Source organism: Anomaloglossus baeobatrachus, chromosome 8 (genome assembly GCF_048569485.1).
Source record: "Anomaloglossus baeobatrachus isolate aAnoBae1 chromosome 8, aAnoBae1.hap1, whole genome shotgun sequence".
NCBI lineage: Eukaryota > Metazoa > Chordata > Amphibia > Anura > Aromobatidae > Anomaloglossus > Anomaloglossus baeobatrachus.
In genome coordinates, this window is record NC_134360.1 from 11980798 (window position 1) to 12004401 (window position 23604).

The 23604-nt window shown below is 47.2% G+C and overlaps 1 protein-coding gene across 1 annotated transcript in view; it reads left to right on the forward strand.

The window, feature by feature from the left end:
- The window catches only part of CACNA2D3 (calcium voltage-gated channel auxiliary subunit alpha2delta 3), a 1156773-nt gene that overhangs the window by 475424 nt on the left and 657745 nt on the right, over nucleotides 1-23604 (forward strand). The window contains exons 6-7 of the mRNA XM_075321303.1: nucleotides 19743-19874; nucleotides 22217-22277. Of these exons, the coding sequence (XP_075177418.1) occupies nucleotides 19743-19874; nucleotides 22217-22277 (193 nt within the window). The remainder of the gene's footprint in view (nucleotides 1-19742; nucleotides 19875-22216; nucleotides 22278-23604) is intronic.

The following is a 23604-nucleotide window of genomic DNA, read 5'->3' on the forward strand; positions in this document are numbered from 1 at the left end:
GAGACTAGTGTCTCCATACAGGAGGAGTCTGGAAGCTTCATCACCACAAAGGAGAATGTACCAAGTATCAATTACATTTCAGTAACGTGTTCAGTACTATTTCCCTGCGTAATTTCTCATTTATTACACATCACTTAATTTATGGACATCTATGGTTTGATTTCTTTGCTTGTGTGTATTGGATGGGTTATTACTGACATCTGTTAAGAAATTAATATCACTAGCAGCTATGTATATTTATATGTATGCCGTATATCAGAAAAGTGAATACACTCCTCACATTTCTGTACATTTTTTATTCTATCTTTTCACGAGACAACACTGAACATTTGATCCTTTGATACAATGTAGTCAGTGCACTCAGCTTCTGTGGTCGGCCATGGCAAGGCCTGTTCTGAGTTGATCCTGTCTTGTTATACCGCTTTATGGTCTTGGCCACTGTGCTGCAGCTCAGGTTCAAAGTGGTGGCAATCTTTTTATAGTCTTGGCCATCTTTATGTAGAGCAATAATTCTTTTTTTAGATCCTCAGAGAATTCTTTGCCATGAGGTGACATGTTGAACCTCCAGTGACCAGTATGAGCCCTAGTTTGGCTATGAGAGTAGTTAAAGGTAATAAGCCTTTTTTTTTTAATTTAAAGAGGTGTTTTGCAGCTGGAGGTTGGGGTCTCTCTTAAACTTGGGGGAGGGATCAAGGCAAGGCTCTCATTATGGATTCTTACCTGATTGGTGGGGAGATCAGCGAATATAGGGTAGGCATGGCGGGGCAGGTTCAGTCCATTGCTGGATCATCATCCCACCCACCCTCCTCTTTATTGTAGGTGGTAACAATTTAGTAACTAAAAGTTAATTTTCTATTTTCTGTGTTGTAGGCTGTTTGGGGTCAACCTTGATGTCATGGCATTGGGTGCAAGCAACTCTTTGGAAAGCCAATTGGTGGTAAGGGAAGGGGGGAGTGGGGGACCTGCTTTGAGGTCAATCTACTACTCCCCATTTTCCTAGTTTATAAGTGGTCAGAAATACTCGAGGAGGTCCCTATTGAGCCGAGAAGGACAAGTTATGGGAGGTGCCATTCAGCAGGAGGGCCCCCAATCTGGTTGAGGAGCAGCTGATGGGGCCAGTTCTTTATTGGTGGGCCTTCCATAGACCCTTTCTTTGTATGTTCATTTGACATGTTAAAATTAATAAAAGGCTGCTGTGACCAAAACTTTTCAAAGAAACCTATAGTGTTTGTTATTGTTGAAGAAGGTGGAAGAATAGAGGGGGTAAAGGCGGGTTTAGGTATGAGCTAGTGTAATAGTGGAATATGGGGGGTTGTGTATAATTTTGTGTAGGTTCGTATTTTAGGCGTGGTGCTCTGTCCATTCTGTGTACATTGTCCTGTTTGCAGGGTAATCACCCCCTGCCGGGCTTTCGTCCCTAGGTGAAGGGGAGGGGGGGGGCCTGGAATCCTCCAAACTCTTTGCTTACCTGGGAGATTATTCAGTCTGGCTGGGAAGGGGAAGAGACAAGCAGGAAGATTCACCCTCTGTGGGAGAAGCTGTGGCTACAGGCAGCAACCCAGAGAGCCGTTGAGAAACCCCAATTGACCTGGAAAAGGACTTCTGGAGAATTGTGACATTTATCCCATTACTGGACTACTTTACCCTCAGTGTGGTGGATTATTTTTATCGACTTTCTGATTTGTTTGGAATAAATGTTCCTTGGATTGCTGAATCATCTCTCGCTCTGTTGATTGTGTGATATTGGAGAAGGACCCCGTGACAGGTATTTTGTGTTTGGACCAATGTCAGCCATTCCTTAGCCATGAATTTTCTTGAAAAAACAATGTGCTTTGGTGGTGGCTTTTGCACCTTCATCGGGTCTTTAAAAAACCTGAGGAAGGTGCAAGCTTGAGCACAGTAACCATAATCCAGCATGCTCCAGCCCCCTGTACATTTGTGACCTGTGGAAAATAATGACTTGACCCCTCGTTAGCCCTGGCAGGTAAATGAAATGTAACACCCTAAACTTTGCCTTTGTTAATTGTAGCAGCTTTTACAATGCCCAACAGCAAAGGCAGAAAACACCACGCTTCAATGGTCTTTTAATTTTCGGTTTCACCGTGTCCTTGCGGGTTCAGTGACAAAGTTATTTGTTTCTCATGGCAAAGTTTGGAAAACAGAGGGAGCAGAAATACCTGCGAGTTTCTGGAGGGTAAAACTTTCCAGCATATAAAACAAATGATGGACCAATATTTATTAACCAGGAGATGGTCCTCATCATCCCACACGTCTCATAGAAGAAGCCAAAAACGTTTTCTGTCTTTAGTTTTATCCAAAATGTGCCATTGAGCCACGTTACGCCCGTCTTCTCCGCTTCTTTCCTGTATTTATTGGGAACATTTTTGTTAGTATTTTACTAATAAACAGAAATGAGTGGATCAATCAAGTTCAAGCCAAATTTACTAAAATTTGTGGTTCCATGAAATTTAAATAAGTGAGGTATTCGACTTGTGATTCGCCCCCAAAAAAATACCCGGCTCTCATTTTGATGAGCAATTTAGGGCCATCAAATGTACAAACAACCCCATAATACCTCAACACTCACCCGCTTCTCACTGCCCACTGTCCGGTGCTCTTCTTGCTGCCGTCACAAACCTCTTCACTATAGGGTAGATCTTCCGGCTGTGATCAACCTTTGTAGATCACTGTACATCGTAAGGTCACGATGTCATCATGGCACAATGTGCGCTGCGACCTTACAACGCACAGTGACCGGGCAGGAAGTCCTGGCCTATAGTGAAGAGGACGGAGAAGCATCTTGTGACGGCAGAAAGAAGAAATCACTACTAACTAATACTAGTAATAGAAGCCAACAAAATTAATCCAACCCCTTTAATAGACATTCTGGAAAACCAAATGTTCTCTCAATCACTCGATTGCTGGAGTGAGTAGAAGACATATTACAGTCAAATTAACAAAGGTGTCATTTCTCTCTCCTGTAGAGTGTAAGCTCTTATGGTCAGCGGGGTCCTCTCTCTCCTGTAGAGTGTAAGCTCTTATGGTCAGCGGGGTCCTCTCTCTCTTGTAGAGTGTAAGCTCTTATGGTCAGTGGGGTCCTCTCTCTCCTGTAGAGTGTAAGCTCTTATGGTCAGTGGGGTCCTCTCTCTCCTGTAGAGTGTAAGCTCTTATGGTCAGTGGGGTCCTCTCTCTCTTGTAGAGTGTAAGCTCTTATGGTCAGTGGGGTCCTCTCTCTCCTGTAGAGTGTAAGCTCTTATGGTCAGTGGGGTCCTCTCTCTCTCCTGTAGAATGTAAGCTCTTATGGTCAGTGTGGTCTGCTCTCTGTCCTGTAGAGTGTAAGCTCTTGTGGTCATTGGGGTCCTCTCTCTCCCATAGAGTGTAAGCTCTATTGGTCAGTGTGGTCCTCTCTCACCTTCTCTCTCCTGTAGAGTGTAAGCTCTTGTGGTCAGCGGGGTTCTCTCTCTCTCTTCTGTAAAGTGTAAGCTCTTATGGTCAGTGGGGTCCTCTCTCTCCTGTAGAATGTAAGCTCTTATGGTCAGTGGGGTCCTCTCTCTCTCCTATAGAGTGTAAGCTCTTATGGGCAGCCGGGTCCTCTCGCTCTTTCTCCTGTAGAGTGTAATTTCTTATGGTTAATGTGATCTTTTGTCTCTCTCTCTTCTTTAGAGTGTCAGCTCTTATGGTCAGTGTGATCCTTTCTCTCTTTCTCCAGTATAGTGTAAGCTATTATGGTCAGTGGGATCTTTCTCTCTCTTCTGTAGAGTGCAAGTTCTTATGGTCAGTGGGATCTTTCTCTCTCTTCTGTAGAGTATAAGTTCTTATGGTCAGCAGCGTCCTCGCTCTCTCTCTCTTTCTCTCTCTCTCTCTCCTGTAGAGTGTAAGTTCTTATGGTCAGTGGGGTCCTCTCTCTCTCCTGTAGAGTGTAAGCTCTTATGGTCAGTGGGGTCCTCTCTCTCCTGTAGAGTGTAAGCTCTTATGGTCAGTGGGGTCCTCTCTCTCTTGTAGAGTGTAAGCTCTTATGGTCAGTGGGGTCCTCTCTCTCCTGTAGAGTGTAAGCTCTTATGGTCAGTGGGGTCCTCTCTCTCTCCTGTAGAATGTAAGCTCTTATGGTCAGTGTGGTCTGCTCTCTGTCCTGTAGAGTGTAAGCTCTTGTGGTCATTGGGGTCCTCTCTCTCCCATAGAGTGTAAGCTCTATTGGTCAGTGTGGTCCTCTCTCACCTTCTCTCTCCTGTAGAGTGTAAGCTCTTGTGGTCAGCGGGGTTCTCTCTCTCTCTTCTGTAAAGTGTAAGCTCTTATGGTCAGTGGGGTCCTCTCTCTCCTGTAGAATGTAAGCTCTTATGGTCAGTGGGGTCCTCTCTCTCTCCTATAGAGTGTAAGCTCTTATGGGCAGCCGGGTCCTCTCGCTCTTTCTCCTGTAGAGTGTAATTTCTTATGGTTAATGTGATCTTTTGTCTCTCTCTCTTCTTTAGAGTGTCAGCTCTTATGGTCAGTGTGATCCTTTCTCTCTTTCTCCAGTATAGTGTAAGCTATTATGGTCAGTGGGATCTTTCTCTCTCTTCTGTAGAGTGCAAGTTCTTATGGTCAGTGGGATCTTTCTCTCTCTTCTGTAGAGTATAAGTTCTTATGGTCAGCAGCGTCCTCGCTCTCTCTCTCTTTCTCTCTCTCTCTCTCCTGTAGAGTGTAAGTTCTTATGGTCAGTGGGGTCCTCTCTCTCTCCTGTAGAGTGTAAGCTCTTATGGTCAGTGGGGTTCTCTCTCTGTCCTGTAGAGTGTAAGCTTTTATGGTCAGTGGGGTCCTCTCTCTCCTGTAGAGTGTAAGCTTTTATGATCAGTGGGGTCCTCTCTCTCTCCTGTAGAGTGTAAGCTCTTATGGTCAGCGGGGTCCTCTCTCTCTCTCCTGTAGAGTGTAAGCTTTTATGGTTAGTGGGGTCCTCTCTCTCTCCTGTAGAGTGTAAGTGTGTCGCCCGGGGACCAGGGGTACTCAGATCCGGGCCAGGGGTCACTTCTGTGGGTATCACGGTGACGTGACCCGGTCTGTGATCCCAGGCTCCACAGTAAAAGGGGATTTGGTAAGGGAGATTGTCCGTGACGCCACCCACGGTTGTGGTGAGATTGGAACACCACCGCTGCTCTGGACGGGGATCCCGGGAGTGATGGTATGGAGCAGCTAGATGTTAGTTCTCCCCTCTGTGGGTAGGGGGTTGGTTGTCCCGGGGCCCGGTGAGGTAGGTGGATGGGTAGCAGGCGGGTTACGGGGCCTGGTGAGGTGCAGGGTCGCGGGGGCAGCGCGGTGCCGCACGGCACGGTGGTACTCACTCAGCCGGTAATGATGATGACACAGTTCTCAGTAAAACACACGGCTGGATGCACGGGTCCCACAGACGGCTGCGGTTGTTGTTTCTCCCTTGACCCAGTTTGGTGGTGTAAGTCCTTTCTTTCACCTCCGTGCACACTCCTCCTGTGTTCCGGTTTCCAGCTGGCTCCCCGGTTCAGTACCGGTGGGCCAACGCCCAGCCCCGGCTACCTACGGTTCCACCAACTGTCTTCCCGGCTCCCTGCAGACGGCCACTACCGTCTGCCTGACTTTCTGTACGAGGGCCCTAGGCTCCAACCTAGGCCCCTGGCTATGTCTGCCTCTCTGCAGTCCTCCTCTCTCTTCCTCTGCCTGAACTTGTCTGTACTTGTTTCCTGCCTCAGGCCAGCTAAACTCCTGGGTGGGCATCTCCATCTCCTGACTCTGCCCACCTGGTGTGTCTGTCTGAGCCCGAGGAAAGGAATCAAGTTTCACTGGGGATGTCTGCTGTGAACTGCTGGGTGTGTGTGTGTGTGTGTTGTTACCTGTGGCCCCTGGCTTGTCCAGGGCGCCACATTCCCCCTTAGCAAAATGCAGACCATCCGCGGGCTGCCCGTCCATCACCGGTTTTATTTTTCTTTTAACTGCAAAAGATTAAAACATTAAACACAAGCATTACTTTGCAAACTTCCCACAACGGGAGGCATATCAAACATTAAAACACTTTTAATAATAACAATGGAACGTGTCCTTCAATCACCCACCCAAACAACCTGGCCCTGATGCTGCCCCTAAGAAATGGGCAGCACCCCTTGACCCCAGTCCAGAACCAGGCTGCCCAGATAGTTAACGGGATGGGTGCTTCGCTGCCGTTGTGGCCGGGCGGACTGCCGGAGCCGTCGTCATCTCCGTCGCGGCCGGGCGGACTGCCAGGGCCGTCGTTATCGGCGGTGCGACTGGGATGGAAGCCGGGACCGGTGGCAGGGCGGTGACAAAGGTAAGACCTGGGCCCTCCCTCACAGATGCTGCGAGCTCCGCTACCGGTGACAGAGGTAACGGGTCGGTCAGGGCGTTGGCCGCGGGCACGGGCACTGAGGTTTCAGCGATGCCGGACGGACGGGACATCTCGTGCAGCGGTGTTCCAGGAACCAAACACTGGCAGAGTCCTGGCGTCCCTGCTTCCACAGCCGCGGTTCACATGCGGCCGGACGCCATCCCGCCCCCTTAGCCTCTTTTTAGCACTTCCTTCTTCAGGGGGCGGGGCTCCACTTTCGCGCCTTTCCTGCTCGGGGAAGACGCTCGAGCGGGAAATTTTTCGCGCCCAAGATGGCGGCTTTGCAAAACTTTCGGCCAGACACCTTTCGGCCGGCGGTAACAAGGTGCACCTCTACCAAACGGCAGAGCGGTAGGATCCTGTTCGTGACGCCAAATGTGTCGCCCGGGGACCAGGGGTACTCAGATCCGGGCCAGGGGTCACTTCTGTGGGTATCACGGTGGCGTGACCCGGTCTGTGATCCCAGGCTCCACAGTAAAAGGGGATTTGGGAAGGGAGATTGTCCGTGACGCCACCCACGGTTGTGGTGAGATTGGAACACCACCGCTGCTCTGGACGGGGATCCCGGGAGTGATGGTATGGAGCAGCTAGATGTTAGTTCTCCCCTCTGTGGGTAGGGGGTTGGTTGTCCCGGGGCCCGGTGAGGTAGGTGGATGGGTAGCAGGCGGGTTACGGGGCCTGGTGAGGTGCAGGGTCGCGGGGGCAGCGCGGTGCCGCACGGCACGGTGGTACTCACTCAGCCGGTAATGATGATGACACAGTTCTCAGTAAAACACACGGCTGGATGGACGGGTCCCACAGACGGCTGCGGTTGTTGTTTCTCCCTTGACCCAGTTTGGTGGTGTAAGTCCTTTCTTTCACCTCCGTGCACACTCCTCCTGCATTCCGGTTTCCAGCTGGCTCCCCGGTTCAGTACCGGTGGGCCACCGCCCAGCCCCGGCTACCTACGGTTCCACCAACTGTCTTCCCGGCTCCCTGCAGACGGCCACTACCGTCTGCCTGACTTTCTGTACGAGGGCCCTAGGCTCCAACCTAGGCCCCTGGCTATGTCTGCCTCTCTGCAGACCTCCTTTCTCTTCCTCTGCCTGAACTTGTCTGGACCTGTTTCCTGCCTCAGGCCAGCTAAACTCCTGGGTGGGCGTCTCCATCTCCTGACTCCGCCCACCTGGTGTGTCTGTCTGAGCCCGAGGAAAGGAATCAAGTTTCACTGGGGATGTCTGCTGTGAACTGCTGGGGGTGGGGGTGTGTGTGTGTGTTGTTACCTGTGGCCCCTGGCTTGTCCAGGGCACCACATAAGTTCTTATGGTCAGCGGGGTCCTCTCTCTCCTGTAGAGTGTAAGCTTTTATGATCAGTGGGGTCCTCTCTCTCTCCTGTAGAGTGTAAGCTCTTATGGTCAGTGGGGTTCTCTCTCTCTCCTGTAGAGTGTAAGCTCTTATGGTCAGCGGGGTCCTCTCTCTCTTCTATAGAGTGTAAACTCTTATGGTCAGTGGGGTCCTCTCTCTCTCCTGAAGAGTGTAAGCTCTTATGGTCAGTGGGGTCCTCTCTCTCTCCTGTAGAGTGTTAGCTCTTATGGTCAGTGGGGTCCTCTCTCTCTCTCCTGTAGAGAGTAAGCTCTTATGGTCAGTGGGGTCCTCTCTCTCTCCTGTAGAGTGTAAGCTCTTATGGTCAGTGGGGTCCTCTCTCTCCTGTAGAGTGTAAGCTCTTATGGTCAGTGGGGTCCTCTCTCTCTCCTGTAGAGTGTTAGCTCTTATGGTCAGTGGGGTCCTCTCTCATCTCCTCTATATGCTATTTGCTCAATACTTGTATCACTATCTTAAAAATAAACAATGAAAATATTTAAAAAAAATGTTCTATTTGGAAGTTCACTTTTTTAGTGGTGTATAATCTATTTTGTATCCATTCCATGTATGGGAATATCGTTTTGGATTTAATCTCCCCTTTATAATATTCACTTGATTAATTGGAACTAATCCTATTGAAGTAATGGTCAGAAATTGAATATGTTTAAAAAAAAATAATTCTGGAGCAGATCATGGAAACATCTCATAACAAAATAAACAAAACTGAGGCCAATAATTAAGAATCCATATTCCCCGGCGGATTCGGAGTCGCCGCACACAAGCAGGGGCCATTTATCTCTTTTGCGCTCGTTCCTATTTTTTACAAAGAAATGTCAGACATTCCTCATGGTCTTGGACGCAGCAGAAATGTTGTGTCTGCGCAAGAGCCTGAGTCCTGAATTGTATCCCACAAATAAAGGCATAAAATGGAATTCGTAAAAGAAATTAGTCTCATTTTTTGGGGGATAAAAATATTATCTCATAATTCAATGGGTGTTTCATATATTTCGGGAACTCATGCTTGAAATGCTTGGATCAGTATTGATGTTTTGCCATTAGACCTCTAGATAAGCCATTATTCACATGCATTGACAGAAAAAAAAGATAAAAAAGTTTTGGCTTTTGGAATATAGCGGTATTAAAAAAGGGTGCATTTGTATGTGATCTGTATTTGATCCGTATTGTGTCAGTATTCCATCTGCATTGGATTCCGTTTCCAAAGTGATTTGTGGCGTCCAGTATCCTCCCTGGAATACAGCTCATCAGTACTACGTATGCGATACTGATAACATACTGATGTGATGACATATTATGGGCGTCTTAGGTTGGGTTTACACATTCTTATATTTTTGCCACATTGCTCCCAAGGGAAAATAAGCTGCTCCGAGCATGAACCCTCAGTGCTGCTTTCAGACGTCCTATTGTATGTGCAGGACTTGTATATACAATGTGGATTCATATTGACCCTATTTTCTTCTCTGATATTGACGCGCCCACGCGGTCTTGGGGGAAGTACTCGTCATCGGGGCGGTGTTGGTTTGGGATGTCACGGTGGCCTGACCTGGTTCCGTGACCCCGCTAGTGTCAATAAAAATGGGGATTGGGGTGATGAGTATGTCTTTGTGATGCCCAAGGCTCAGTTCTTGGACCCCTGCTGTTCTCCATCTATACCTTCGGCTTGGGACAGCTCATAGAGTCCCACGGCTTCCAGTATCATCTCTATGCCGATGACACACAGATCTACCTCTCTGGACCTGACATTACCTCCCTACTAACCAAAATTCCACAATGTCTGTCTGCTATTTCATCCTTCTTCTCGGCGCGATTCCTAAAACTTAACATGGACAAAACAGAGTTTATTGTCTTTCCTCCTCCTCACTCATCTCCTCCAACAAGCCTTTCCATCACACTTGATGGTTGCTCACTCTCCCCAGTCTCACAAGCTCGTTGCCTTGGAGTGACCCTCGACTCTGCTCTATCCTTCAAGCCACACATCCAAGCCCTCTTCACCTCATGCCGATTACAACTCAAAAATATCTCCCGGATCCGTGCTTTTCTTAACCAAGAATCTGCAAAAACATTAGTGCATGCCCTCATCATCTCCCGCCTCGACTACTGCAACCTCCTGCTCTCTGGCCTCCCTTCCAACACTCTTGCACCCCTCCAATCTATCCTAAACTCTGCAGCCCGCTTAATCCACCTCTCCCCTCGCTACTCCCCAGCCTCGCCACTCTGCCAATCCCTTCACTGGCTTCCCATCGCCCAACGACTCCAGTTCAAAACATTAACCATGACATACAAAGCCATGCACAACCTGTCTCCTCCCTACATCTGTGACCTAGTCTCCCGGTACCTACCTGCACGCAACCTTAGATCCTCACAAGATCTCCTTCTCTGCTCCTCTCTTATCTCCTCTTCCCACAATCGTGTACAAGATTTCTCCCGTGCATCCCCCATACTCTGGAACGCTCTACCTCAGCACATCAGACTCTCCACGACCGTGGAAAGCTTCAAGAGGAACCTCAAGACCCACCTCTTCCAACAAGCCTACAACCTACAATAGCCTTCAGCCCAGTAGACCACTGCGCAACCAGCTCTGTCCTCACCTATTGTACCATCACCCATTCCCTGTAGACTGTGAGCCCTCGCGGGCAGGGTCCTCTCTCCTCCTATACCAGTCTGTCTTGTACTGTTAATGATTGTTGTACGTATACCCTCTTTCACTTGTAAAGCGCCATGGAATAAATGGCGCTATAATAATAAATAATAATAATAATAATAATAATAATAATGCCACCTGTGGTATGCAGCTAATATAGGAGCTGCGGGACGTCTTCTCTGGGGCGAATGATAATGCAGCTCGGATGGTAAAGCTCTCCACAGGCAGAGCTCAGGCCCCAGGAAGGATATTGGGAGTAGTAGTCTGGGTGGTTTAACGTCGGGGTACAGGACTGAGAACACCGGTAATAACTGGACAACATAGGTGTTACGAACCGACGCCGCCATAGCCGCAAGCAGCCTGCTGCGGTTCCTGTTGCGCCCAGGCGCCGGCTGCCGTTCTTGGCCGTGCCTCGGGTCGTCCAGTTGGCTGTTCCTTCCACCACATCTAAGTGTGGAGAGGCGGCTAGTGCGCATGCGTGCGCTGATTTACCCCAGCCAGAGTTTAAGCCCGGTGTTTTGCCTAGTGAGCATGCTCAGCCTGATTGTGTTATGTCTGGGACTAAGTCCTCAGTTCAGGCTACTGAGCATGCTCCCACAATTAACCCTAACAGCCTCTTTGCACAGGTACTTGGACTTCGTGCTGTGTCTAAGTTCTGGGATGTGCCTACTGAGCATGCTCAAACTGATAGTCTGCTTTCTGAGCCTGTTGCTCAGGCTACTGGGCATGCTCAGGCACTTAGTGCACCAGAGGCTAGGTCCGGTAAGGACCTCACTGAGCATGTCCGTGAGGTGGCAGGCCCTGATAGGGCAGAGGGTGTCAGGTGTCCTGATGACGTGGCAACTCCGGACTGGCTCGCAGAGGCCCGCCCCTATGATCTGGCACCTCAGTATTGGTCATCAGACGATGACTGGTGAAGTGTTTGGGGCGTGGCTGCCATGAGGTCATCAATGATGTGGCGGTTCCGGATAGGTCGCATGTGACGTCACTGATGACATGGCACTCTGCTATTGGACCTTGGTGGTTCCACCCTGGGTTTGGGGCGGACCCAGGTTATAAAAGGGGCTGGAGACAACATGGAGGGGCGCAGTCTTCACTTTTGCTCAGTCAGAGCACACCTCCATGTTAGAGCCTCATTGCGGCATAAGCCTATGTTGGGAAGCGGTAGGTAGGGTTAGGCGAACGGTGCCTGTCACGCCAAGATTCGTGGCTCGGCACATCAGGGTCAGGCGCCGTGCTTCCCTCCTGCCATTCCAGTCTTGCTCTAGCAGCCCAGTGGCGTTAACTGGGCTGCGGCTGCTGTGCTTCCTGTCCGATTGTGCCCCCTACGCACACGGACAACGCACCTGCTGCGCCACCTGTCCGATTGTGCCTCCTACGCACACGGACAACGCACCTGCTGCGCCACCTGTCCGATTGTGCCCCCTATGCACACGGACAACGCACCTGCTGCGCCACCTGTCCGGTTGTGCCCCCTACGCGCACGGACAGCGTACCCCAGGACCCCTGTGGAGTTAACAGGGTGTTCCTTATCCTCCTCGGCTTTCCAGTCAACGCTACTGGTGTACCCATCTGGCCTGACGTGTCCTACACACACGCGGACAGTCGAGAGGTGGCCAGAAACGCTAATCGGAGGACCGCTCGGCCTGACGTGTCCTACACACGTGGCCGACAGGGCGCTTTTGTGGCGGTCTTCCGGTCAACGCTACCTGGTTACCACCCGGCCTGACGTGTTTCCTGCACACGTGGTTGGTGTAGCGCTAGGTGCACCAAAACGCTAATCGGGTTGTCGTCCGGTCTGACGTGTCCTAACACACGTGACCGGTTCCCAGAGTTCCTGGGTTATCTCAGAGCCATCCAGCTCTATAGTCTCCGCCTAACCCTCAGGTGCCAGCAGCTCCTTTGTCATCTGGAGCACGATGGGCCCCGACTGGCGATTAGGATATATACCCCCTGGTCCTAATCTGCCGGTTCCCCCGTAACAATAGGGCTGTAGTTTCCTTTACCTTTACTTGGCAGTTGTTATTACAGGCCCGGGAGTCTGGTCCAGAGGATAATGAGGGTCCGGTCAGCCTGGAAGTTGTCAGTTGGGTTGGAGGCCTTCCTTGTTGTGCTAAGTGTGTGAGTCTCTGTTGCTTGGCGCCACACAGTGACCCTCTCCCTGGTTGTTGTTTGTCCTTTCCCTTATAGCGGGCAGTGCGAGCCGGTCACGGGTACCGCCTGTGTAGCTGCGGCCCCGGGCTCTATTTTGCTGCTCCACCTTTGGGTGTTCTTGTGGGCCAGGGGACTTGAAATCTCCTGCGCTCCGGGCTTTACTGATGTGGCATCAGAACCCAACAGTCTAGGACCCCGGTGTCCTGCTTGCTGCGCCTGGTCATGGGAGAGCTAGGTGAGACAGTTCTCTTTCAGCGACCGTATGTCTGCTCGCCTCTGATCGTCTGATCTGTTTCACTTTCTGTTCCTGTGTGTGTAAGTAACCCCTCCTCCAGGCCAGTATACTTAGAGAAGCTTCCCTCAAAACGGACCCTTGAGCTCCCCCTACTGGCCTGGAGTTAGGAAATGTTAAATGTTGGTATACCTAACATGAGAGACCCGTCCTCCTTGTTCCAGGCATTGCATCACCCCTGGTAAAGAGGGCAATGCCACTGTGGCTCCCGGACACTGGGGTGCCGCAATATCCCCTAAGAAGCGGTTTGGGACGCTTTGTTGGCTTCTCCTGTACAGTTTTCACCTTTTGCAAGGATACTGGATGAATAGCTCCCAACCTTCTCGGATTCAGCGGGACCTGTCCCAATTTGACTGCTCAGTCCGGCTGTCCCGACATTCACTGATCTTGTCCCGGCTCCTCCTCCTCTTAGTGCATAAATTAATTACATTTTCTCCTCTGGTTTCCCCAGGACAAAAACTCTACATACTTTTTACAGTTTAAGGCCCTGTGCACACTGGGAAAATGATTTTCCTTAAGTAAAATCTGCAGAATTCCGCACCTGCGGCAAAAACGCACAAAAATGCACCCAAAATCCGCATGCATTTTTACCGCGGTTTGGTGTGCTTTTGGTGCGGATTTGCTGTGGTACCTGCGGAAAAGAAGTGACATGCATATTCTTTTTGCTGCAGAAATTCTGCATCAAAACCTATAGGGAAAAAAAAACGCAATGTGCGGACAGCATTTTGATTTTCTCATACATTTTGCTGGGGAAGGACTGCAGGAAGGTTATGCACATTTTCTGCAGCAAAAACCGCGGCAAAAAAAACGCAGCGTGCGCACAGGGCTTTATAATTATTGCTGCTTGCACTTTTTCTTTATACCTATTCATACCAATACTTTACCAAGTTTCCATTTAATCTGAAGAAAGTAAAGTTTATCTCCTACTGTATTTCTTTACATTTTCCTATTAGTTTATTGGTTGCAGAGGATGGCACGAAGCTAAACGTTGGTGCCCTCTGGTGGCTGCAATGTCGCTACACTGTGTATAAACAGAAATGATGATAAACAGTCTGCATAAACTTGAGTGCACGCTCCGATATTCCAGCACGCGCAGGATTATTTGTGTGAGATTGAGATTTGGATAATCCGCTTCCTCGCATGGAATCTTTACGTAATTCTCCAGCATAAAATCATTATACTTTTTTTTTGCTATCTTTTATATATTTTTCTCCATCAATATTACACATTTCTAAGTACATGAAATAATGGATTTTTTTCTGACAGATCGGCCTTTTACGTTTGGTGTCTGGGGGTCTCCTAACTCTCGCCTGATGATACAAAGAAGATAAAAAGTCTCTGGAAATTCAGATTCAATCATCTGATCCTTCTCTTCTGCAGGCGGATAAGGATTAGATCCCATGTCCAGTAATCCTCCGTTAGAACGGATCCAGCAGTCATCTTTCTTGTCCGCTTTTGCAGGTTCCATTTTTTTAACATAGGAGTCTATGGAGAACGAATTCGTTAATTGCTATTTATCCATCCGGTTTTTTTTTGCATTTGTATATATCCGTTTTTTTCTTACTGGATCAATTACAAATGGAAGATAAATAGCGATCAGGTAACGGATCCGTTTTCCATAGACTCCAATATTAAGAAAACAGATCCTACAAAAATCAAATGTTTCAAAACGGACAAAAAATGTTGTGTTTGCAAAATGGATTCCTGCTGGATCTGATCTAACGGATGATTATGGGATATGTGAATGTCGCACCCACGGGGCAGGGGTTTAATACTCGTCAGCGGGCCTGGTGATGTCGGGTCAGTGGGATGTCACGGGGTGGCCCTTGTGCCCAGTTTTGTGGCCCCGAGGTGTACAATAAAGGAGGGGGTGGTGGTAATGCAGGTTTGATTTTGTGACGCCACCTGCGGTATGTGGCCAGGGAATTAGCCGCCTCTGCAGTCGCTATCCTCCGGGGTGGATGGTAGTAGCAGCCGAGTTGTTTCTCCTCCCCACAGGTGGAGCAGGCCCCGGAAAGGATGATGAGGAGCGTAGTAATGGCGAGCGCCGAACTGCGGAGCAGCAACAGGCAGAAACAGTCTCTGCGGGTTCCAGGTGTTTTACACACAGTTAGGCCGCTCGCCAGGGAAGTATCGGTCATCAGCTGCGATGGGCCCCGATTCTGTAGAGGTCAGAGCCAGTACAACGGTCGGTGGGCCCTTCCTCCTGGTGCTTGGTGTTGTATCCCCCTGCCCTGAAGCTCTTGGGGACTCCAGTTCTTGAAAAATCGTTGCTCCCTGCCTGCTTGCAGGTGCCGCGGGTTTGTCATGGGGCCTGCTCTGGAACACGACCCCGGTTCCTCTCTGGCACTGTGCTCTGGGAACTGCGGGGGCCAGAGGCACGTGAAATCCCCCAAGCCTGCAGATGTTGGTGGACAACCTAAAGTAAAATCCACCCTAGGGTTTTACACCCTGCACAGAGCCGGTCCCGAGGGAGCAATAAAGATTTCCCCTCGATGACCGTATTGTCTCCTGCGTCCCACCAGAGCCTCTGGTAAAACCCATCTACTCTCTTCCTCCCCTGCTGGAGAACTCTCTAACTGTTCTGTTGGCTCCTAACTTCCCCAGGTGACTGCTCCTCTCTCGGGTCCCTGTCACAGTGGCTGGCTGCCGCCCATGTTTGTTGACTGCCTTAAGAACCCGACCCTAGCCCGGTCCCCAGTGGGGAGGGCAACCTGGTTGTGTGTATGAGTTGTGTAAGTGGAACCGTTACCGACCTCCCCAGGATCCAGGTGGAGTACTGCACCTTAAGTGAGGCGCAGTACCCTGTGGCAACTGAAGCCTCAGGGGCACCACATGAACACGGCCATAGCTGCTGCCAGACGATGAGTTTCCGCTCTCTCCATAGGAGACATACGAATGCTCGGCCAAGGCGGGCGTTCATGGGGGAGTTGGGAGGGATAGCTTTGGACTAACTTATGTAAAGTGTTTGGGCACTTTTAGGCTACATCGAGCAGTATATAAGACTGTTATTTTCTACATCCCAGAAAAATGTCTAATTTTTCTGATCAGAATTCGGTCACGATGGCATCAGTTTTTCTCAAAGTTGAAGAGAAAAAAAAGTTTCTCCACCTTCTCCGTTCTGTCAGTTTGTGAAAATGTGACTGCACTTGGATGTCATCTGAGTGGGGTCTGATTTTTTGTCAAGGACCTAAACACTTGAATGGTCGAGTTCCTCCCAATTCTTGAAGGCTGATCAGCCAGCAGCCTAACCGTCCAATGTTCTTCACACAAGGTCGCTCTCAGCTACTATTCTCAGCACATTGTTGAGCAAGAACCTTTTCCTTTACTTGACCCCTCACTGGGTGGGCTGGTCCCAAAATAAAGTCTGCCTGCCCCTGCAGTCTATTGCTGGGCAGACTTAACCTTTTCCCTACACAAACATTACATTATCACATCGTATACACTATACCTTTCTTTATACTACACCTTAGGCCCCTTTCACACATAAGATTTTTGCCATCAAACACAATCCGTTTTCTTGATGGATCAACGGATCCGTCGCAGATTGTAGCAACACTGATGCGACAAATCCATTTTAGCAACGGATCAGACTAGCTGGGGGCTAAATATTACTTGGAGCATGCTCAGTTTAAAAAAACAGAATCCGTCGCCGGATTCTGCCATTTGATGGATGACGACGGATCCTGCGCTCATAGGCCTCCATTCTACCAAACGACGAACGGCGACTGATCTGTCGCTGTCTTTTATTTCGATGTATACAAAAAGCGTTACCGTTGACGTCGTCTCCGTCTGACGGACAAACATTTTTTGATGTGAGGCTGTCCGTTGCAATCCGTCGCTAATACAAGTCAATGAGAAAAAAAAGGATCCAGCAGCACTAGTCGCTGGATCCGTTTTTTTCAAAATTTGATGGATTGTGATTGATGGCAAAAAACTGATGTGTGAAAGGGGCCTTATCCAATGCTAACTAACAACTATATCATATGCATAACCTTGCACCAGCACATACTACATTATAAACCTTTTACCTTACGTTACTATACACTATGCACCATTATACATTACATTATCGCAGCACACAATGCACAGCGCAACACAATATTTACACAACACACACGACGTTATTCACATTACAAGACTGACTAATTGCTGTCATCAGGGGTCGGAGCACGACCCCCACAGTCCATTGTCTTCAAACTCACAACTCTTTTTGTTCTGCCAATTAGAAAAAAAGAAAAGAAAAAGTGAATCAGTGATACAAGAACATTCTTAAAGTTTTCATCAAATGTATTCAATATTAGGATAGATTTGCACTGCGGTTAATATGGTTTCATTGTTAGAGGAAGATTTTAAAAATGACGACATTAATGGAGATTTATTAGGAGAGAATTTATAAACAGTATCAGAATAGGAATTGCTAGAAGTGAAGGAGTGATGAGCAGATGAGAATGGGAAGGACGGCTCCATTTTTTTAACCAGACTTTGAGGGTCCTGTTGGCAGTTGGGTTACGTAGAGTTCTGGAATTATTTATTTTTTTGTTTTTTAAAATACAGAAAAAAGTTTGAAGCAACTTTACAGATTTATTTTTTTTAAAGATGTTGTATAAGATGCAACTATGATATTTGCAGATCACGCTCACGTCTCAGCAATATATGGGGTTATAAAAGTGAGCTCCGATGCGGAGGGAGCTCCAGGGGGCAACAACTTGTAACCTTTTCATTGGGAAGAAACTTTGTAGCTACCGTGTTGTTGCCCCTAAAATAAGACTGGGTCTTATGTTATTTTTGCTCTGAAAAATGTGCCAGGGCTTATTTTCAGGGAAACACGGCTATTCCTAATGTACTGTGAGATTACTCCAAAAAGAAGGCAGATCCTCCCCCCTCCACCCCATCCAGAAGAATTGCACTTAACAGACCACAGACATGTAGGGATACTTTACACGTTGCGACATCGCTAGTATTGGCTAGCGATGTCGAGCACGATAGTACCCGCCCCGTCGCACATGTGATATGTGGCGATTGCTGCCGCAGCGAACATTATTGCTACGGCAGCTTCACACGCACTTACCTGGTCGGCGACGTTTCTGTGACCGCCGAACAATCCCTCCTTCAAGGGGGAGGTGCGTTTGGCGTCACAGCGACATCACTAAGCGGCCGGCCAATAGAAGCGGAGGGGCGGAGATGAGCGGGATATAACATCCCACCCACCTTCTCCCTTCCGCATCGATGGTGGACGCAGGTAAGGAGATGTTTGTCGTTCCTGCGATGTCACACATAGCGATGTGTAGAGCTGCAGGAACGAGGAACAACATCGTACCAGCAGCAGCAGCGATATTATGGAAATGAACGACGTGACACAAATCAGCGATTTTTGACTGTTTTACGCTCGTTCATCGTCGCTCCTAGGATTTACACGCTGCAATGTCGCTACTGGCGGCGGATGTGCGTCACAACAACCGTGACCCCGACGATATTTCGGTAGCGATGTCGCAGCGTGTAAAGTACCCCGTAGAGTTGGCAAGTGAATGGGCTCTCACATACAGGTCTGCGTTGCTGTCAGGTACCCCACACTCCACAGCGTTCCTCTCCCTGTTGGCTAGAACCAGCATCACTTTTGCAGAGTTAGGCTGCTTTCACACTTGCGTTGTGCGGCATCCGTTGCAATCCGCCACCTTGAGGAATTACAGTAACCCTTGCAGGAATCTGTTTATTCCTCATAGACTTCTATTAAGGGCGGATTGCAACTGATGGTCTGCGTTGCATCCACCCCACGGCGCATCAGTCGTTTAGTGACTGACCATCGGGCAGGAGGAATGCGCAATGTAGCGTTTTTTGTTGCTGTGAAAAAATGCACTCCGCAGGATTCCGTCAGGGTCCGTTAAGAGGCATTATGAATGTCTATGGTGCTGGATTCCGTCGTCCTCTCTCTCTCTCTCTAACGTAAAACGGTATTTCACCGGAATCCGTTGCCTTTATTATCACACTATTTACAACGCATCAGTGACATGCATTACGCAACGCATTGTGACTGATACCAAACAACGCAAGTGTGAAAGCAGCCTTAGTGACAGCGGAATGACACTGTGACCCGATGTGTGTGACCTGACAGCAATGCTGATCTCTGTGTGAGAGCCCATCCACCATCGACAATTGTCAACTGTAGTTATTCGGGGTCTGGTGAGTGCGATTTTGTCGCCCCCACCTCACCCCATTGTAGATTGCAAGCCATTACAAGCAGGGGTGTCTTTTTTTTTTCCTTTAATTATTGCATTTTCTATAACTGCTACTTATGAATGTTTGTTTCTATTAGAACTTCTGAATTGTAAAACGCTGCGGAATATGTTGGCGCTATAGAATTAAAGAATATTATTATTCTTCTTTTTTAACCTGTATTGTGCAAAATCTTAATAAAAATCTATTGAAATAAAAAAAAAATAAAAAAATAAATATATATAGTTTTATATATATATATATATATATATATATATATATATATATATATATATATATATAAATATTATATATATATATATATATATATTATTCTTTTTAAACACTAAACTAAAAATAATTTTTGCTGTTGGGTTTCGTTAAAATCTTTGCTCTATTTTGCTTTCACGGGCTCTTGTTTTCTGCACATTTATTTATATCGTCTGTGGTCATAAATCATCTGAGAAGAGATCAGAAAAAAACAGATAAAGACTTACAAGCTTCCCATTAGACCGTTGTAGTGGGCTCACTGATGGATTTTCAGTTGACTCAATCTGCAGCCAGCAATAGAAGCCAACATTTTTAAAGAAATCCATTTGCAAAAATGATTTTTTTTTTCAGCCCGAAATACACGTTTAAGTAAAAAAAAATTCTAAAGCTCTTAAGGGTTAACAAATATTTATTGCCTGTTACATTTTTTTTAAAATTAAGTCTTAATTAGTCTTTTAATTTCTTTTCAGATCCAGAAATAGTGAATGGAATCTATTGGTCGGAATCTTTGAATAAAGTGTTTGTCGATAACTTTGACCGGGACCCTTCCCTCATTTGGCAATATTTTGGAAGTGCAAAGGGATTTTTTCGGCAATATCCCGGTAAGGAGACAGATTATTTCAACATTGATCAGTATTTTCATCGACCTCTTTGTGTGAGAAGAAGCGTCTGGTCTCAAAGAAAAATGAATTAAAAAAAGAAAAAAGTGAACATGAAACTTTTTGCCCAATTAAACCAATCCAGGTCGATGTTTTACAGACAAATCTTGAATTCTGATTGGTTGCTTTGGAATAATTTTAATGCATTGTGCAGTTGTGGCGGGAAAGCAAAAAAAAAAGGATTAAAGTTTAGAATCCATGGATTACCTTGCTTCAATCAAAAAAAGGGTTGTCCAGTCCCAGAAGTAAAGTCTGCACTTATTTTATATGACTATAGACTGCTTTATCATGACAGTGTGCCATGTACACACCATCACGATTGGATGGGCACTCTCATGTATGAGATCTGCATTTTTGCAGTACATGCCAACTAGACTTGCCAGGCTTAGAATTGAGAGACGTGCCAGAGACTTGTCGAGACATAACTGTAATTATGCAAGTCACATGTATGTGGTCACAGTGTAGCAAGGGGGCTTCGACCCACTATGTCATGTAACATGTTTTTTGTACTGTTAAATATGACAGATGTATTTGTGTAGCACCCAGGGATATGGGGTACTCCGTTTCGGGCAGTATATCTACAGGGAAAGTCACGATGGTGGCCGTTCCCGGTTCCGTGCCTTGGGCCCTTTTTGTAATGGGGGATATTTACAGGGGAGTTAGGAATAAAGTTATTTGTGACGCTACATGCGGTGTTGCGGCTAAGTGTAGGCAGACGCCGCTGCAGGTTTTGCTGGGGCTGATGGAATGTGCAGCGCTGATAACTTGGGCCCTCCCAAGTAGGGTATTACCCCAGCAGGTGTATGGTGCGTTGAGCGTTGGAAGAAGGAGTCCAGACAGGTATTCAGTGCAACTGGTTTACTCACTATTGGTATCAACTGATTGCCCGAGACCGGCTGGTTTCACCTCCAGGTCCCCTTCGTCCCAGTGCCAGTCTGGTTTCTCTGGTACCTTCTTCCCCTGCACCTGTCTCTGGTAAGTGGGTCCCCGAGGTATAGAACACTGGGGGTCGTCGGTCTGTGGTTTGTCCACCCCTGTCCGCCTGACGGTAGCGTGAACCCTGTGGGGATGGAGTCTCTGGTCCAGTCCCCAACTCTCCTGTTGCTACTGAGTCTTCGGATTCTTTAGGGTCAGCAAGGTCCTTGATAATACCTGCACAGCAAAGGGGACTAACAGGTCAGCTTGGAGCTCTTTCCTGTCCTAGGGTCCTGTACCCCGTCGGTGCGTAGTTCCGGGAGTACTCCACCGGCAACTACCTCTCCTGGGTACCAGGTCACCATTAACTCGAGTCAGGACGTTGCTCAGTCACCACCTCACACTCCTGCTGTCAACTCTGTTCTGACTACTCTCAGACTACTGTCCACAGTCTGCCCCTCCCACCTGGTCAACTAGTGGACTGGAGTGGCTCCACCTCTAGGCGGCCATCCATTGGTCCCACGCTAGCTGGGTACCATTCTATGGGGAATTTGTTGGGGTAACTGGGATTACCTGGGTTCTGGGTGTTACCGGCACTGGGGTTCTGGGTCCCTAAGGGGGTAGGCCCTCCATCCTTTTGGAGATGCAGAACCTTGAAGCACCCTGAGGTGTTCAGGGGCGCTACATTTGCATGTTCCAGGGTTTAGATGAGCTTGAGTATAGAACCAGTACCACACGTAGAAGAGTTAAGCCTATCTACCAGAATAACAACAACTGTTGAGTTAGGTCAGTGGCAATCCAGTTCTAGATTAGATGTTAAGAGGTAGTGGAAGGGAAGAGTGGCAGGTGGCAGGAAAAGGAGGACTGGGGAGAAGACTTATGACGGAGTAGCCAGTTGTGAATTTAGTTCAAGTATGAGAAGATGTGGCCACGTTGTCAGGGAACCCCGAGGTAATCACTGAAGGTCCGGAGCCTACGGCTCACCCCACCGGGCTTAGAGAGTCATCTGGATAGAGAGCCGTTGGAGCTAGAAGCGGACAAAGTGATGTGGTATTAGGGAGAAGAAGACGCAAACCCCAAAGTATTGAGGATGTGGTCCAAGATAGTGGGGGACAGCACAAAGAGTAGTACCCCTCAAAGAGCGTAAGGAAGGCCATGTCTGACATACGGTGTGAGGCGTAAAGGTGAATGAATTCTGCTTGGCTCAGTGATCTCCGGTGTGGCGTGTCTTACTCCACGTTGACCTTACCAGTATTCTATATTGAACCCTTTATATCTAGAACTTGTCTTATATGTGAATTATTGTTATTATTGTAGCATATTTTTGTGCTGTTTTATCACATTTTTTACCTCTGGATTCACCTTTTCAGGCATTAAATGGGAGCCAGATGAGAACGGTGTGATCGCGTTTGATTGCAGAAACCGAAAATGGTAAGTAAAGTGTTACATAGAGACTTACTATATACAATAAAAAAAATAACAGTTATGAAGAAAGAAAGAGCAAAAGAAAGAAAGAGCGAAAGAAAGAGAGCGAAAGAGCGAAAGAAAGAGCGAAAGAAAGAAAGAAAAAAAGAGACAAAGAGAAAGAAAGCGGGAAAGAAACAGAGAAAGACAGAAAGAAAGAGGGAAAGAGAGAGAGAAAGAGGGAAAGAGAAAGAAAGAGGGAAAGAGAGAAAGCGTGAAAGGGAGAAAGAGAGAAAGAGGGAAAGAGAAAGAAAGAGAAATAGAGAAAGAGAAAGAAAAATGAAAGAGAGAAGGGGTAAAAGAGATAAAGAAAGAGGGGAAGAAAGGAAGAGCAAAAGAGAGAAAGAGAGAGAGTGAAAGAGAGAAAGAAAGTAGGAAAGAGAAAGAAAAAGAGAGAGCGAAAAAGAGAAAGAAAGAAAGCAAAACGAGAAAGAAAGAAAAAGAGAAAGAAAGAGGGAAAGAGAGAAAAAGAGAGAAAGAAAGAAAGAAGGAAAAAAAGAAAGAAAAAAAGAAAAAAGAGAAAAAGAGCGAAAGAGAGAAAGAAAGAGCAAAAGAGGGAAAGAGAGAAAGAAAGAGAGAAAGAATGAAAGAAAGAGAGAAGGAGCGAAAGAGATAAAGAAAGAGCAAAAGAGGGAAATAGAGAGTGAAAGAGAGAAAGAAAGAGGGAAAGAGAGAGAGAGAGAAAGAAAAAAGAAGGAAAAAAAGAAAGAAAAGAAAAAAGAAAAAGAGCGAAAGAGAAAAAGAAAGAGCAAAAGAGGGAAAGAGAGAAAGAAAGAAAGAAAGAGAAAGAAAGAAAGAAAGCAAAACGAGAAAGAAAGAAAAAGAGAAAGAAAGAGGGAAAGAGAAAAAGAGAGAAAGAAAGGAAAAAAAGAAAGAAAGAAGAAAGAGAGAAGGAGCGAAAGAGATAAAGAAAGAGCAAAAGAGGGAAAGAGAGCGAAAGAGAAAGAAAGAGAGAAAGAGAGAAAAAGAGAGAAAGAAAGAAAGAAGGAAAAAAAGAAAGAAAAAAAGAAAAAAGAGAAAAAGAGCGAAAGAGAGAAAGAAAGAGCAAAAGAGGGAAAGAGAGAAAGAAAGAGAGAAAGAATGAAAGAAAGAGAGAAGGAGCGAAAGAGATAAAGAAAGAGCAAAAGAGGGAAATAGAGAGTGAAAGAGAGAAAGAAAGAGGGAAAGAGAGAGAGAGAGAAAGAAAAAAGAAGGAAAAAAAGAAAGAAAAGAAAAAAGAAAAAGAGCGAAAGAGAAAAAGAAAGAGCAAAAGAGGGAAAGAAAGAAAGAAAGAAAGAGAAAGAAAGAAAGAAAG